The 16,472-nt window shown below is 46.3% G+C and overlaps 1 protein-coding gene across 15 annotated transcripts in view; it reads left to right on the forward strand.

Moving 5' to 3' along the window:
- Window positions 1–3,382: 3,382 nt before the first annotated feature.
- Window positions 3,383–16,472, forward strand: part of CAMK2G (calcium/calmodulin dependent protein kinase II gamma) — a 117,123-nt gene continuing 104,033 nt past the window's right edge. For all 15 annotated transcript variants that reach the window (XM_058029334.1, XM_058029335.1, XM_058029341.1 and 12 more), the window contains exons 1-2: window positions 3,383–3,544; window positions 5,406–5,500. In XM_058029334.1, coding sequence (XP_057885317.1) covers window positions 3,480–3,544; window positions 5,406–5,500 — 160 coding nt within the window. In that variant the 5' untranslated portion in view covers window positions 3,383–3,479. The remainder of the gene's footprint in view (window positions 3,545–5,405; window positions 5,501–16,472) is intronic.

The raw sequence follows: 16,472 nt of genomic DNA on the forward strand, positions 1-16,472 counted from the left end.
TTCCTATCTGGTACTAGCCAGCACTGCTGCACTGAGCATATGGATACATGCTGGCCACGGGCTTGTTCAACCTTGCTGGAAAGATGCTATCATGCATCTTCTCCAGCATCCTTCCCATTTTCCACAGTGGTCTGAATTCCAGTTAGTTTCTGTGAAATATTTTTTTTAGTCCTTCACTCTGCTTCCCTAAAGACCAACGCTTTTGTGTAATTGCCTTCCCACAGACATTCTTCAACATACCAAAGCTGACCTTAGGCTCCATGGACAGATGGGGCCTGATCCGAAGTCCATTAACATCAGAGGAAATGTCCATTTACGCCCATAGGCTTTGCATTAAATCCTTTGCATTTTACTTACTTTCTTTAGTGCCTCTTACTCAGCTCCAGTTATTAAAATCAGATTATTACCTCACAGATCCCTGACAGTTTAGAGCACTGTATAAGCCAAACTGTGCTACTTCAAAGGTAGAGACCAAAACTGCCACTCTGCTAATGTGAAATCTGCAGCTGGCTAGTACTAAAGCAAAGCTTTACTTCGATTTCAATCCTGCATATAACTCAGGTCAAGGAGCTCACTGTTCATTAGCTCAATTTCCCATTACTAGTGCACAGGCTCTCAAAACCATTTCTTACTGTTCAGATATTTTCTGGTCCCTGCAACACCATTCTGACCAGGCACCATCCAGTTTCACCTCTGTTTGCAGTTTTGCTCTCAGTACAAGTAGACTGGAATGTCAGCCAGAACATCAATATTTCTTTCTGTTGACACAATACTCTCTTATCCATATTGCCACCCCTCCTCCTGCTTCATTTTGTCTACATTCCTTTTAAAAACTCTACTCCCATAATTTAGTCTCCCACTCAGTACTTGGTTTAATCAAGTCTGTCACTCAATTTATATCCCACTTCTCACTTAACACAAGTTTCTCAGTTAGCAATCTGTTTCTGTAGCACTTGCTATGCAGAACACATGGTTAGCTTTTCTTTACGCGCTTGCTCCTCTGCTCCCTTTCCGATTTCCAGACCTCACTTTTCCTTGTAGCACTTGAAGATGAGAAATGTCCTCTTCTGTCTCCCTCTTTTTACGTTCCTCGCGTATTTTCATAAGACCATTGCTATCAGAGCTTTTTAAATACCATGGGGTGCTTTGTGTAGAGCATAGAACACTCTGTGAGTCCAGTTAAAACTTCAGAATAGCTCTCAGTTTAATACATAGCTTTAGATAAACCTCTCCTGTTGCTGTACTTTTTGGTCATGGCTCAGCTGCTTTCCTCTGCATAAAAGTAAGATTCACTCCCTCTGGCTGCTTATTCACTACAGCATGCTAAAATTTAGTCCTAATCCTCCACTCTCAATTTTGTATTGTTGGAACAGAGCCCTGTTCCAGTTGCTCTGTGCATCTTAACGTTGGGGAATGAGTTGCATGTTTACTGATGACATCGCCTAGCTCAACCACAGCACAAATTTAACAGCTCACTTTTCCTGCACATAGGACATCTAATGTCATTTTGGGTGGTGGAAATGCAGTGCTGGTTGTGTATCAGCAACATTGCCCACCTCTGTATATATAATCTCCCACTTGAATTTCATGTTATCAGCCAATTCCCCTGGTAAGGACCATGGGTTGTCAAACTGCTTTCCTCCTTGGCTGCAACTGTTCTGTTAAAGAAACTGGTGGACCACCAAATGAGGTTGTTGGAACAGTTGTATCTTGGCAGGAGCCTGATCAACTGATACCTGTTGGATGGATCATTTGTTGGTTCTCTGAATTATACAGCTGTGTCAGCAGGTTTCCAGGTTTAAATGCTGGCATGGTGTAAGACGCAGAATGCTGTTGTTTCATAATCACCTTCTAGAGGTATTGCTTTGTTGTAATGCTACTGTTATGTTGTCCTACTTTTGCTATCTACTTTCTGCATAGGAGGAGGGAATTTTTGCCCACTGCATCACTTCAGTGTAGTCTTTGCAGCACTGGGCTGGCTGCATTTAACTTGGAGATAGGGAGCAGGGGGGTTTTTGCAGGTGGCTGCTGTCACTGCTTTTCATATGATTGAATAACATGATGATTTAATAGTCCAGACATGGCGCAGAAATATATGGTACTTATACAGTACTCTTAATTTTCAGATCAGTTTAATGCTACTCCTGGCTTATGGTACACTCATCTGTCTCTCTGAATGTTCTTAACACAGCTTGCACTCCCAGTCACGCAGGAGAGGCCAGTGCAGCCCTTCCCTCTCTGGCTGGATCAGTGACTGCCCTATATAAATCTGCATATTAAGCAGATTTGGCAATTGTTCAGACAGAGACAGGCTCACTTAAGTAAAAGGAGAAAACAAACTTGCTTATGAAGGCACTGCAGCAGCATTCTCAGATGCTGTGCTAGTAGAGACAGCACACAGTCTGGTTTGTTTTCTTTTGTAGTTGGGAGACTGATGATTTCTGTTTGTCTTCTGCGTCCAAGTCCCATCACCATAAACCACGCGTGTGTGCGAATGCCGGTTCACACTCTCTTTAACAGTTTCAAGCCATTTCGCGTGTTACCGCTTTACCTCTGCACCAGATGGTTCGTTTCCTCGGGGACTTCCACACGCGTCCCCAAGGTCGGGCAGCCTGACAGCGCTCGGGAGCACAGGGCCCAACTTTGAGGGGGATCCGCAGAAAGGCTTGAGGCCCCGCTTCCCCGGGTCGCGGGCGGCAGCGCAGCGTGCCGGGCTCCGTGCGCCGGGCTCTGACTGCGGTCGGGACGGGCGGCGGCGGCCGGGAGCTGCCGCTTCTCCCTCCCCGCGCGCGGAGCAGCCGGAGCGAGCCGGGCGGCTGCTGCCGGCGGGCCGCGACACGCAGGGGCCGGGTGGCCCGGTGTTAGCCCCGCTGACGTGCGCCCGGGGGAGGGCGGCGGCGGCTCCTTCTTCCCTCCCCTCCCGCCGCACGCAGGAAGCTTATCCGGCCGCGGCTGGCCCGGCGCCCCTCGCGCGGGGAATTAAGAGAAATACCCGCGGTGCCCCCGGCCGGGGTCTGCCCACGGCCGCCTGCGGAGCGCGTGGGGAGGGGGCGCGCCCGCCGCAGTCCGCCCGCCCTTGGCGCGGGGCGGGGGCGCTCACTGCAGTGCCCGCTCCGCGCCCGCGGGCGGGGGGAGCGGCCGCGCCCCGGCTGCAGCCCCCGGCGGGCGACGGCGCTGCGGGCGCCCCGGGAGCGCCCCCGGCGGCCACACCCCGCGGCGGGCCGGGGCCGGCGGAGGGAGGGGGCCGGCGCGGGGTGTCTCCGAGCCAGTTCTCGCGGTGCTGGCCAGGCTCAGCCTCCTTCCCCTCCCCGGCGAGCGGTGACTGTGCACGGCGGAGCGGGGAGCGCCGAGCCGGGCGCCGCGGGAGCCCGCGCCGCCCCGCCGAGCCAGGAGGAAGGCCGCCGAGCAGCGCGCCGCCCGGCCCGTCCCCGCCGCCCTGCCTCATGCCCCAGCGACGCTGAGCCTCCCGCAGCCCGAACATGGCCACCACGGCAACGTGCACCCGCTTCACCGACGAGTACCAGCTCTACGAGGAGCTTGGCAAGTACGGAGCCTGCTGTGCGCCCCGCGCCGCGCCCCGCCGCCCGCCCCGGCCCCGGGACCCACCGGCGCTGCTGGGAGCACTGTGCCGGCGACCCGGCTCTCCCGGGAGCCGGAGAAGGATTAGCTGTCGCGCTGTAATCCTGTTCTCCAGCCCCCCGTCCACCCCAGCGGCGTAGCCGCCGGACGGGAAGGTGTTCCTGCCCTGCTGGGTCGCCCCGCCGCAGCGGGTGTCCCTGCAGCCTGTCTCGGGCTGCGCGCTCCTGTTGCACCCCGAGATTTTCTCTCTTCCCTCCTTTCCTTCCTCAGGACCCGGCTGCCCCGTTCTCCTTCCCGCACCGTCTCCCAGCTGCACGTTGCCGTTCCCTGCAACTGTTTCTGCGCTGGGACGCGGCACTGTTACAGCCACTCCGCGATGCTTCAGTCCCCACTTCCTTGTCCCTGTGAAAGGACCAGGTGCTGCTGCACCGCGCTTCTCTTCCCTCCCCGCTTCCTCGCTTCTTCCCTCCCTCTCTCCGCACTTGTCTCCGCATTGGCAGACTTGCTGCTGCACCCTAGGACAGGGCTTTGCAGGGGAGCGCAGTTGGGCAGGAAAGCAGTGCAGAAAGGGCTAGAGTAGGATTATGGGGACAGTGCTTTCGTGGGTGCTACTGCTCGCTCCCTCCCTTCCTGCACCAACTGCTGGGCTCTGCTGCATCTCTTCTCTCCAGCCCGGTGTCCCTGTCCCTCCCAAGGCTGCTGCAGCTGTGTGTCACCAAGCCTGGGCCCCAGTGCTGGTGCTCACCTTGATGCTCATTGGTTTGTATGTAGAGGTTGAGGAAGGGGATAAAAAGGCAGGACTCCGCATTATTGGAAGGATTCAAGCTATTTTAGGCTCCCTGTAGGACTGACTGTCTGTGGGGCCCTTGTGCAGCTTCTGTTCCCCTCTCATAGTTGAAACGTGGACATTTGTCCCTAGACATGGGTTTGCGTTCCTGATCTGAAGGACTTGGAATTTTCTGCTAGTTTTCTCATATTTGTCCTTTCCTCTTTTCAGATCTTTCCTGTAAAGCTAGTAGTTCTTTACCTGCCATAGTGGTTTTTGTTTTGTTTTGTTTTTAAAAAATAAGGGGCTGTTTCCAAGTGCTAATTGTGTAGTCGTGTAGATTTTCAGTCTCTGTCTTTTCACCTTGGTCTCTTGTATTCACTCTTTTTCCTCACAGAAATCCCTTCCCCCCCTCTCTCAGACCTCTTCTCCAAGAGTAATTATCTTTGGAATAGTTATAATAATGTCAATAGTTCCAGCTTGAGGAAATGTAGAAAGCCTTGTAGTTTTCTCCTCACTTCATTAATAGGTACATGTGTATCCCCATTTTGCAAGTGGGTTGAGGAATATAAGAGAACTAGTAACTTCTGCAAAGTGTTGTGATGATTTTGTGACTGAGCTTGCGCTTGAGCATGGGAGACACAAGTCCTGGGTTTGTGCTGTGATTGCTGGGGATGCTGTCTCTGGGAGATGGCCTTACCCCAGCTAGTGTTTGCAGCACTGTTCAGGGCTGTTGGTCTCTTGTTCATCAATCCCTTCATGTCCTGTTTCTGTGCCCATATGGTCTCTTTCTCCCCGCACAATGTGCTCTTCCTACTGCACTGTCTGTGAGGAGTGGAGCCCTGGATTGAGGAGTCTTCAGGAGGCTTGAGTACCATATAAACTTAAGTTTTATGCTGATCAGACAGCATACATTGTTCATCAGATTCTCAAGTGTTGTGTCCCTCCTCAGTATGTCTTCTGCCCTCTCCTTAATCTGGTCCACTCTGAGAACAGGAATTGTTGCTATTATAGTTTCATTTTCAGTTTCATAGCACCTACCCTCTTTATTTTTTTCCAGGGGAGCCTTCTCTGTGGTCCGCAGATGTGTAAAGAAAAACTCTTCCCAGGAATATGCTGCAAAAATCATCAACACCAAAAAACTGTCAGCCAGAGGTTAGTGTCTCTATCTACCTTTCTTCCCTGTATTTGTAGGAAAATACTTCACTGGAGTTGAGGCTGTAATAAATTTAAGGGATCTGGAGTTGCTTGTTTCTGTCATTATTTTTAGGCATTTCAAAATAATTGAGTTGTGTGGCAAAGAGGAGCCTGAAAGAAGGTAGTGTGGGATGATAGAAAAATCCCTGTGTCTGGAAATGGATACTCTGTAAAGTGATGTTGTCTTTTTTCTTCTTGAGATCTTTCTTCTTCAACCTGAGCTAGAGGTAGATTCATCTATGTGTGTGTCTGTACCAATCACTCATAATAAAGAGAAGTGTTGCAGACTTATTTTGCTGAATGTCTTTTTTACCTAGGAGATCTGTCTTACCAGAACAGATGTGATTGTTTTTTTGAAAGATAAATGTTATATGCCTTGCTCCTTTTGTGCTGTAGTTAAAGGTGGTGTGTTTGGAAGCTAAAAAGTCTGCATTCAAAGGCAGAAATAGGATGGAGAAATCTTGCCAATTTGACTTCTCAGCATATTAGAACAAGGGGCTTGTGCTTTCATTACTCGTGGAGACTTACAAAACCTGAAGCTAGACTGTAGTGTTATGTAAAGAGAAAAATTCTAACTCTTCCAAGCTGAGAGTCTTTTGCTTTCCAGGGACACAGGTATGCATAAAGGGTAGTAGGCCATACAGAATGAGGGGAATGTGCATCCTCCAGTGTGTAGGGAATCACTACAGGCATTGCGTGGGTGGGGTGGAGGGTTGAGGGGGAGAATGAGGGAAATTGACCTGCAATGAAAGATGCTGAAAACAGGGAGTGCGACAAGTTGAGATGCCAGAGGCAACTCTTTCTAGAAAAGGTGAGCAAGGAGAGTTGTAAGTCTTTAGAGGCCTTTCAGATTTCACAAAATTAATGTATGAAGCCCTTGACTATCTTGCTAGTTGAGTGGAGGCCTTAGTAGGGGGGTTGACTGAGAAATGGAAGGGAAAAGCATGAGGAGAAAGCAAATGATTTTGAGAAATGGTTTAGAAGTGAATAATGTTTTACCTAATCCTTACAAAAAAGAAAAATAGAATATGTATTCTCCTTTTTGCCAGAATATGAAATGTGATGATAAGAGCAGAAGACAGCTTGAAGAATAGTGAAAAATTTCCATTTACTGTCGTTTGTGTGGTTTGTATGAAGAAGTAGTGTCAGTTTTTGGTTTTTGTGGAGTTTTTTTTGGTGGTGTTTTTTTGTTTTTTTTTTTTTTTTTTTTTTTTTACTTCTGGAAGCAAGCATATCTGCTAAGGTGTTTATTATTTAGCCTGAGTGAGGTGGTTTTGGAGGCCAACCAGTGGAGCCCTGGATTGTTAATGAAGTGGCTGCAGATCTTCTGAGAATCAGTGTCCTCTCAATGGTCATGTGACAGTGCCTGCTGATGTAGGTGGGATATTCAATCTCTGGAGTTCAAAATTAGTTCAACTTAATATGGGAGAGGTCTGAGGTCTGAAGAGTGGCTTTGCTTTGCTGACGGCCATTAATGCCTTGTGTGCTCCCCAGACTTCCCTGTCCATCCTGTGGTGAGGACTAAAGCTCAGGAGAGCCATTTCTCAGACACTAGTGGACACCAGGCTGCTTGGAGAAGGGAAGGGCAGTTTGATAAACTGATCATGAAGGTTAAACCTTTATCGTACAAGGGACAGGGTATTGAAGTTAGCTGTGGAGATAAGAAAAATGGGAAAAAAATGCATGCTGAACATAGTTGAAAATTCAAAAATATGTTAGCTGAAGGCCAAAACTCTCGGAAAACCTGATTGAGTCAGTTTTTAAGTGTTTGGTCATTTAATGAGTTACAGAGGGAGAAATGCATAGATTCTAATTGTTTTTTGTAGTAAGGTGATGACAGTTTAATGACCCAACAAGTAGGAAAAGTAAGTATGGGTGAATATCGGCTATGTTTTGATCTATACTTACTATTTAGATTTCATACCCTCCTATAAATAAAATACATTGAGGCTGCTAGCCTGGTCCTTAGCTGCTCAACTCGAGGCAGCTGGCGATGATATACTTTAAAAGGTACTGGTTAGGTAAGGGTAAATGTGAGGAGAACCGAGAATGAAAATGTGTTTCTGCTACCACAGAGGAGTATCAGAAACAAGGTGCTGGCCAGGTTATGTTGAAGTTTTAACTGAGAACTGAAGAATCTGTGAAAAGTGGATGGTGACTTTAGCTGAGTATGTGGGTTCCTCAGTTATTTCAGCTGTGTTTGCTGAGAGCTCAAGGGGTAAGAACAAAAAGTACTTATAGTAAAAGACTTTAGTATTTTGATAGGAAGTTAGTGAATTCACCTTGGAATAGGTCTTTAAAACATCGAAGGAGAAATGTGTGCTATTTAGACATTGCAGCTGTAGATCAGTGATTAGGGAGATTCAATTCAGCAACCTGAAAAGTCTTGGGAAAAGGCGTTTTAGAAAGCTGTCTCCCTGAGGAGCAGAATTATGGTGTTAATTCTGCAGCATCTTGGATATGTGTTGTCTGATGTGTCCTTTCCCAAGCTGGCACTTCTCCTGGGCTGTCCATGTCTCTGCCCATCAGTACCTCTGTCCAGGGCTCTCCTGTGCACCCAGCTGCACGCTGTCCATTGTGCAGGGTAACCCACCCTTCTGACCTTCCTCCCACACTGCTGGTTTTCTTCTGGCTTCTCTAGAGAGCCAGAATATTGCCTTATTGTGGGGATAGCCAGCCCCTGTCCAATTTAAGCATAGGTACATTTAACATTTTATACTATCTGTAGCAGAATTTGAACCAGTATGGACACCTGATGCAGTAACTGCTACTTGAAGTGTCAGCATCTTGCTGCTGCTGCAAGGTATAGCCCATTGCTGCTTCACAGAAGTTTTGCCTGCTGTAGTGCTTTCCTTGAATCTGTTCAAGGCAATGGTAACAGAGCCTTGCTCTCCTCCTGCAGTACTTCTTGTTACCTTTGTTTTTCAAGACTTGTGATGAAGAAATACTAGATAACTAACTGGGAAGTGCTGAAAAGCTTACTGTATGTGGCTGAAAAGGAGGAAGAGGAATGCTTCAGGGTGAATTATATGCAATGAAAGACTTGAAGAGGCATGGTGTTTCTCTGTGAAAGCAAGGAGGATGGACAGAGTGCTGGTCTTAGCAGCTTCAGTCTAGTAAATGTCACTCACCAAAAAATGCCAAGTCAGCAGTTGAGAGGAGTCTCTTTTATATTGTCTGTGATTTTTGGATGCCTGTTCTCTCTTTTAATAAGTTTTGTCAGTAAGAGCTGGTCTAAATTAAAATTCTTATTTTGGCTTTAGTGACGTATTTGCTATTATTCATGTTGTGTTGATGCTAAAGTCTGCCCAGGGAAGACCATGCCAAGAAGTGTAATGTTAAATAGGGTCCAAATACTTGTGGAAAGGGAGAGGAACTTCACCTTAGTCAGCATTCAGCTGATACATAAGAGCAGTTGTTACTACACATGGAGGAAATACAATGCTTCAGTCATCTGAAATTCCTGTGGGATTGAATGCACAGACTTTTACCGGCACTACGGGTTGAGAGAAGTAATAACTGTAATTTTTTGAAAGTTGTCTTGTGGCTTTCACCAGAATACTTTCTGAACATGAAAATTCATAGCAAGTAGTGCTACAGTGAAGTTCAAATACATTAAAATTACTTGCAGTGATCAAAAGATCAAGAGAGAAGCAGCAGCTTCAGTAGCAGTAGGGAGATATCCCCAATTTAACTTGCTAGCATATACTTCAAGAGAGAGTCTGGCTTTTGAAAGGGGTAGGCAGAGCTTTAGGATTTGATAATTTTTAGGATGTTTTTTATACCAAATAGTATTTAGTGATCCTGCCACCACCTGTAGTATTTCTGCCCTTTTATTTAGGTGCGGAAGGAAAAATCTCTGTGTATTACCTCTATTGCTAAATTTAATTTACTGTTGAAAATCTGTATCTTTTAACTCTGGCAAGTGACATCTCTTGATGAATGAATTAAAAACAGCTGTCTTGTAAGTTAGTCCACTTCACTGTCCTTACTGTGGCTTTGCTTTTGACTGTGAAATAGAGGTGTTTTCTCTCCCTGTTTTTCATCTTTCCAAATTTGTAAACCAGATAAAAATTTGCAGTCTACCGAGTTATTTTGTTGTTGTTCCTGTAGGAGATTATATGGATTGGGGAGGAGCAGGGAATTACTTCTGTGTATCAAACCCCAACAGGAAAAAAACACTCTTTATACTTCCAACTCTGCTATTTTCCCACACCACTATTGTCTGGGCTTTTGGTTCTGTAGTGGTTGCAGATTTAGGCTTTACAATATGTTTTGTTGAAAGTGTCAGCAGTAGTTCCCCTGGACGCTAAAACCTTGAGTTTGAATGCTGCAGAGGAAGTCTAGCAGCATCAGTCCCTAACATCTCTCTTGATCTGGTCTGTACGTGTTCCTAGCTGCTGCTTGCATTAAAACTCCCTTGGGCTGCTCTTGGGGCTGCCAGGTTTCCAGTGTCCGTGGGGCAGGGCAGGCTGCTGGAATTGCTGTGTGCAGGTGTGCAGGCTGCTGCACTGCAGCGGGGCCGCCGGCTCTGCCGGGGCAGCCGAGCCCAGCGCCCGCTCACCGGGGGCTCAAGCGCAAAGCCAGACCGCAGAGAAATGTCCTGTCATGGGTGTCCTCTATGTGCTCCTGCGTTTGCAGGCTGAGGACAAATGTCCTGTCTTGCAGAGGATGGCAAATCAAACTGTCTGCTCAGCCGTCCTTGCTGAGCAGCCAAATCAGGTCCAGTCATTTGGTTTGGGAGAGAAGCTTTCCTTCCTGCAGCATGGGCTGAGTGAAGAGCTTCCCTGCGCCCCAGCTCCACCCAGTGCCTCCCCTTTGCTGTGTGCAGAAGTCTCAGAGATGCTGGGAGCGTATATAGCAGACCAGCTGCAATGGGTTGGAAATTTTTAGGAGGTCTTTGCACACATGGAGAGAAGCAGAGAGCAGAGTGCTGCACACCCCCAGAGCAGTGTATGAGGCAGGGAGCTGCCTGGTGAAGCAACTGTAAGAGTCTGGGTGCTTGGGATGGGGGCGGCAGGGCAGGAATCAGTTGGTGGAGTGGGCTTGCAGGTAACAAGCAGCTGAACTCTTCACTCTGCACCACAGCACACAAGTGTGGCAGGGGCTGGTGGTGAGGCTGCTCAGCTGATGTTAGAAGGAGCAGCCCTCTACCTCCCACCAGCTGCCTGCCTCCCCCTGTTCTTCCTACCTGCCTCTGCTTGCAGTCCCCTGCACAGGGGAAGAGGAGTTTAAATGGCATATATACACCAGTATGGGAAATTTCATTGGAAGAGGTGTTTGGAGAAGAGGAGGGCTTGTGCCAAAGAGGAGGCCCTGACCTTGGAGGAGAGGCTGGACCTGGGAAATTAGTGGGGGCTGCTGAGGGTTGGCTTGGCTTTTTGCCTGCCCTAACATATCAGTACAGGCAGGAAAATGCCCTGGTGTGAGAGCCAGCAGAGATTGTCGGGGTGGTGAGTGGTGGAAGCCTTGCTTTACTGTGGCTCACTATGGCTAGAAGCTGGCTTCCTCCCACTGTGGATGTTAGTGATGGTTGGGGTTACCCCAGGTTGCCTCTCAGTTTACGCTGTATATTTTATAAAGGAGCTGGAACAGAGCAGACAGGATTTCAGCTTGTGTCTGTCTTCTCAGTGGTCACATTGAGTATTAAATTTCCGGCATTAACAATGAGGGGGGGGGAAGTGGGCACACAGATTGGGCAGGAATTCCTACTGCCTCTGCACGAGGTTAGAGAAAGGAGCTTGGTGAGAGAGTCAGGTTTCTTGTTTTCCCAATATAAACTGGATTTGTGTATGGCAGAAATGTGATTAGACTAACTCCTGCACGTGTCCCAAAGCCCTTGGCTCTAGAGCATTTACTCTGATCAGCCAGCCGTGGTTGAAATATTTGTAGGTGTCCCTACGGTGAAGAGCAGGGTATTGAGCAGCCTGTAGATATTTTGCGTAAGGAGAGCTACTTTGGGTTCTTGTAAGAAGGGTCCAGTGAAAAAACTATTTGCTTTGTTTGCAGTGTATCACAGAGATTTCACTGTCTCCAACTTTAATCCTTCTCTGGACAGTAGCAAAATCATCATTAGCAGAGGGGGATTCATCTGTGGATCAGAAAGAAATTTTTAGAGTGCCCTCCTTCCTAACAGTGGGTTAGCACCACTGTTCCACTGCTTTAAGGGAGGACTATAACAATATTTTTGTTCCTTTCCACGCCCTGCAAGTATTCTAGTTGTTCTTGCCCTCCAGATTGGGTGAAGACAGTTTTTAAAAGGGAAGCATGCTAATGCAAAAATTTCTCTCCACTGTGCTGTTTGTGAGCACAACCCTGACAATGAAGGCATCACCTCCCACTTTTTCTGACCTGTCACCTGTTTTGGTATTTCAGATGTTTCTTTTTGTGTCCTTTGTTCTTGAAATCCCCTGATTTTTACTAACATAACAGATGTAAAAAAACCTCACATTCATTTGCCGGTGTTTGACTATAAAGTGAACTATTGCTGTTGGCTTGGTTGGGCGAAGAGGGCAATATTGCCTGGCACCAGGGTCACCAGCACAGGAAAGAAGCCTTGAATGCTGTAAAAAAGAAATGTGAAGTATCTCACATCATTGTGCGTTTGCCTGCAACTGAAGTGATGTCAGTGCTCAGAATAGTTATCTTCGAGACAACAGAGGTGCAGTGATTTCTGATGGGCAAATGCATCCTTAAAATTTTGAGTTGCTTACTAGATGTTTTGGGGTTTGTTTTAGTGTGTGGAGGAAATGTGACCCTGTAACTTCAACCGCAGTAGTTGCTGCTGATCCTTATGACAATAAGCTTAAAAAATTGGGGCCCTATGAATTAGGCTGACATAATGTTCCTTTTTATACATTATTAAATTTAAATACCACTTTATACTTTGGTGACATCTCCCCAAACATTCTGGTATTGCTGCTTGCATGATTTTTGGAGAACAGTTGCAGAATACCTCTGAACAAATGGGCTGGCAGTATCTTAGAAGTAAGCTTTCTGAACACTAAGGGTAGCCAAAGATAGGTGGAGCATGGATTTAACTTTCTGCTGAAACTAAGTCTATAGTTGTTAGATTTTATTTCCTTGTAGCTTTTTTCACTTTTTACACTTCATCTGCTTTTCTTTCCTTTTTAATTTTGAGTTCAGTTTGAATGTTCATTTGTTTCTCATGGATCAGTTACTTTAACCTATAATTATATTAATTTATAATGCTTTGATTGAAAATAGCCCTTTAGTAATGCTGCTTTCCTCTCTTTCCCTCCCAGAGAATGTACAATTTCTGTTGTACAATTTCTGTTGCTCCCACAATTTAGATGACCAGACTGGAAGTGTGGATGTTGGTGCAAACGGCTGATTACTCATGTCTGAGACTAATACAGAGATGCCAGGAGAGCTGGTCAATGTTGTACCTTGCCTTTTTCTGATGGAATCAGGAGAGGAGGAGATGACCATGTGGCTTTACTTCTGGTGTCAGGATCTGTCTCACTCTGCTCCTGGCAGAGCCAGAGAGAGAATTCCCCATCTCTGAGATGTGAGTTGAGTAAATGCGATGACATTTCAGAGAATGTGTGCACGTATAACTTTCGCGTTCTGTTCCTGAGAGCACGAGTTACACGTCTTTCTGGTGACCCCCTGTCCTGCTGCTCTGTCCAAAGTTCCTGTCCTGACTTAGCTGTTGTCCAAGCCTCCACAGCCATGAGCCCTTGTCCTCCCTGTGCCTGGAGTGTGCTTACCTGTGACGCTGGGACAAGTCCAGGTTAGTGTGGTGCTTCAGAGAAGGTTGCTAGCTAATCTTGTCTCTTTGCTAGAAGCCACAGGTGATTTCACTGTTAAACACAAAACTTTTCTTTCTGGGACAGTAAAGGGAGCATCTCTTTTAGCAAAGCTATTATTTGTGTGATTCTGTCAGGCATTGTGGGAATGAAGACACAGTTAATTTCAAAGAAAAACAAAGGCCATGTAAACTTATCTCTAAAGGAAGGACTGTGCTTGCGAGGATGAGCCTGGGAGTGGCCACAGCTCTTTGAAGGCCGAGGAGCCAAAGGCTAAATGGCAGATCAGGCAGGGAGTGGCAGCCTGCCTGCAGTGGCAGGGCTGCTGGGTTATCTCTGGGGGCTGTTGCCATGATGACAGTGGCAAACAGGGACTGAAAAATTTACCAGATGCATGTGAGCCAAAGGATTAAACTTTCTCATAGGAGAGAAGGAATGGGAGGAGGGTGAGTGATGAATTAACGGACAGTATCCTAGTGAGAAATACCAGGCTCACTTTCCTATACTACTGGGATGGCAGGGGGGAATGCAGACTGGCATTCCTCCTCCAGTCTAAACTCTGAGCAACACTGCCCTGAAAGATTTCCTCTTTGAAGAGAGGGTGAATGCACCCTCCTTTCACTGCATAAGTCATTGGGATTTGCATTGCTTTGGCAAGTGGAAAGTAAAAAGTGGAAAAAGATGATCTCTCTTTTTTAGTCTTTTTTTTTCCTATTCCCTATACTTACAAGTAAGTCTAGTTCTTTACTTTGTGCTTAGAGATTTTCTGCACTAGAGTTCATGGAAATCAAGTTTCAGTGTTGCCTGCAGGTTGCAGTCTATCAAACATGGTTCTAACCAGCCTGCACTATTGTTATCAATGGCACAAGACTGTTGTCATTGAAAATGTCTGATGCAAAACCATACCAGCCAGTAGTGGTCTTGACCCTGCATATGCTTTTGTTCCTTTCCCAGAGCTGGGGCAGTGTCCCTGCATAGCAGAGTTGATAGCATGGTGGGCAGGCAGTGCATGAGAGAGGCTAAGCTTGGCAGTTTTCCCTCCTGGAGTCTGAGGAAGTCCTGCTACAACCCTGTGCCACAGCCTCCTTTGTGGAGGCTGACAGCAATAAGGACTGGTTCTAGAAGAATTAGTGATTTGCAGCTGGCTGGGGAGCACAGAGCTGGTGAGGAGGTCTCTGCACTCAGTGGCCAAAATCTCAGTGCTCTTATTTTGCTTAGCAAAATGTGGTATCACTTCGTTGTTTGCAGTACTGCAAATTATTATGATACCTACTTGCAGGCAGCTTCAGGAAAGACCTACTTGGTGTGCCTGGAAAACTTCTGAACAGCAATATACTAGTATAAAATGTTTGTCTGAAGGCTTAGTAAGATAGAATTGTGGTAATAAAAACTAGTTTCATTCTAGAAGAGCTTCTTCAACTTCAAACATTTATTTATGGAATGAAACACTAATATCTATGGAAATTATTGATATAGGTCTTTCCCACCCAGCCAAATCCCAGTGGACTTTTTAAGCTCCTGTGAATACAGGCAATATGTGAGGACAAGGATTTTAAGCCTCCAAAGCCAGTTCCTGAAAGCCTATGGAAAGGATTCTTTTCTTTCCTTCACTTCTACTCCTCTTCTAGGCACTTGAGTTAGCTGGTGTAGGCTGCAGCTTGTCTTATGAAGCAGCTCAGTGTTTGGATGTGCTTTGTCTTCTGCAGTTACTGTGTCATCCTCGATAAGTCAGTTGGTGTAGACTGTGGTAAGTGATAGCTGTGAAGACAGAGATGTCATTTTGTCATTTCTTGATGTCGAAGACTACTCTTTTTTGAAAGAGGTTTTCTCAATCCCCGGGGACCAGTGAGAAAGGGAGAAGCAGTCTGACATAGCCTCACATCTGAGGTGAAAAAAAGGAGACTGAAGAGCTAAATCCTTAAACTTTAGCGTACTTCCTCTGTTCCCTTTCTTTTACAGGCACCTCTCTTTCACAAGGGGTCTCCTTGCCTGTGCAACAGAATTTAGTCTGTAAAGTTTCCTGCAGCTCTGGAGATGGGTGAGATATGTGTGTTTATCCAGCTCTGTTTGCTGCTAGAGACCCGATCTCATACACCTGACTTGAAATGTGATTTCATAGGGGACAGTCCAGTGCTCTCTCTGCAATGCAATTTCTATATGCACATTTCAAATTACATGGGTACCCTGGAAGCTTTTTCAGGGAAAACAGCTGGTTAAAACTCATCCTATATCGGTCTCCAGTGCCAAATAAACTTTGTGTTTCTACTGTATTAGGACAGCTGCCAATGTGAAAATGTCCATGTGTATCTTGGTTGGTTTTTTCATTTTTTAAAAAACTTTATTATTTCCTCATATTCCTTTATGTCAAAGCATATAACATTTCATGAGTAATGGGCTAAGAAATTGCCCATTGACTGGAGGGAAAAAATAGATGTAAAAGGAGGAAGTTGTCTTTACTGGCCCCTGGAATGTTTTTCTTGAAGGCTGCTAGAGAGAATGGCCTGGTGATGCCAAGCAGGACTTTTCTGTTGTTTGCCAAAAGAATTGGTGTGCTGTTAAGTTTAATTTTGTCTGCCTCAGGGCCTATCCATGTAAGCTTTGGGTATCAAATGTCCTCTGTTGAGATTGTGTCAGAGAGATTAGGAGCACTGAAGTTGCACAGCTTTATGTTATAACTGGTGCCTGTGCAGAGACAAAGCTTGTGATTATGTGTTTCTTCACTACAAGTTAAAGTAGTGATTCATAGCTCCTGTGTTACTTTAAATATTCCTGATTTTTGGATTGCAGATTGAAAAGTGGCTTTCAGCTCTGCCCATTTTTGTTTGACTTGTGTGTCATCTGGCCTAGAATCTGCCAGCTCTGCAGATTAGGATATTGTGTTGTGTCTGCCGCTTGTTATGAAGTTGCCTGGATTAAAATTTTCAATGCAGAGAAATGATCCACAGCCTTCTCTGTCTGTCTGAATTGCTCTTGCACTTAAGAATGATGTAGAGGACTCAAGTGTTGGTCAGCTTGTCCTTTGTGTGGAAGCACTTCTGCAGTAGTAGGCTGGGAGTTGAGCTCTCATTTGTCTTCTCCAGACAGCCAAGTTCAGCAAGAAGATATGAAAAAAGAGATCCAAGGCAGTTGGCTTTTTTGATAATCTTTATCAAATATTG

The sequence above is a fragment of the Melospiza georgiana genome, chromosome 8 (genome assembly GCF_028018845.1).
Source record: "Melospiza georgiana isolate bMelGeo1 chromosome 8, bMelGeo1.pri, whole genome shotgun sequence".
Classification (NCBI taxonomy): domain Eukaryota; kingdom Metazoa; phylum Chordata; class Aves; order Passeriformes; family Passerellidae; genus Melospiza; species Melospiza georgiana.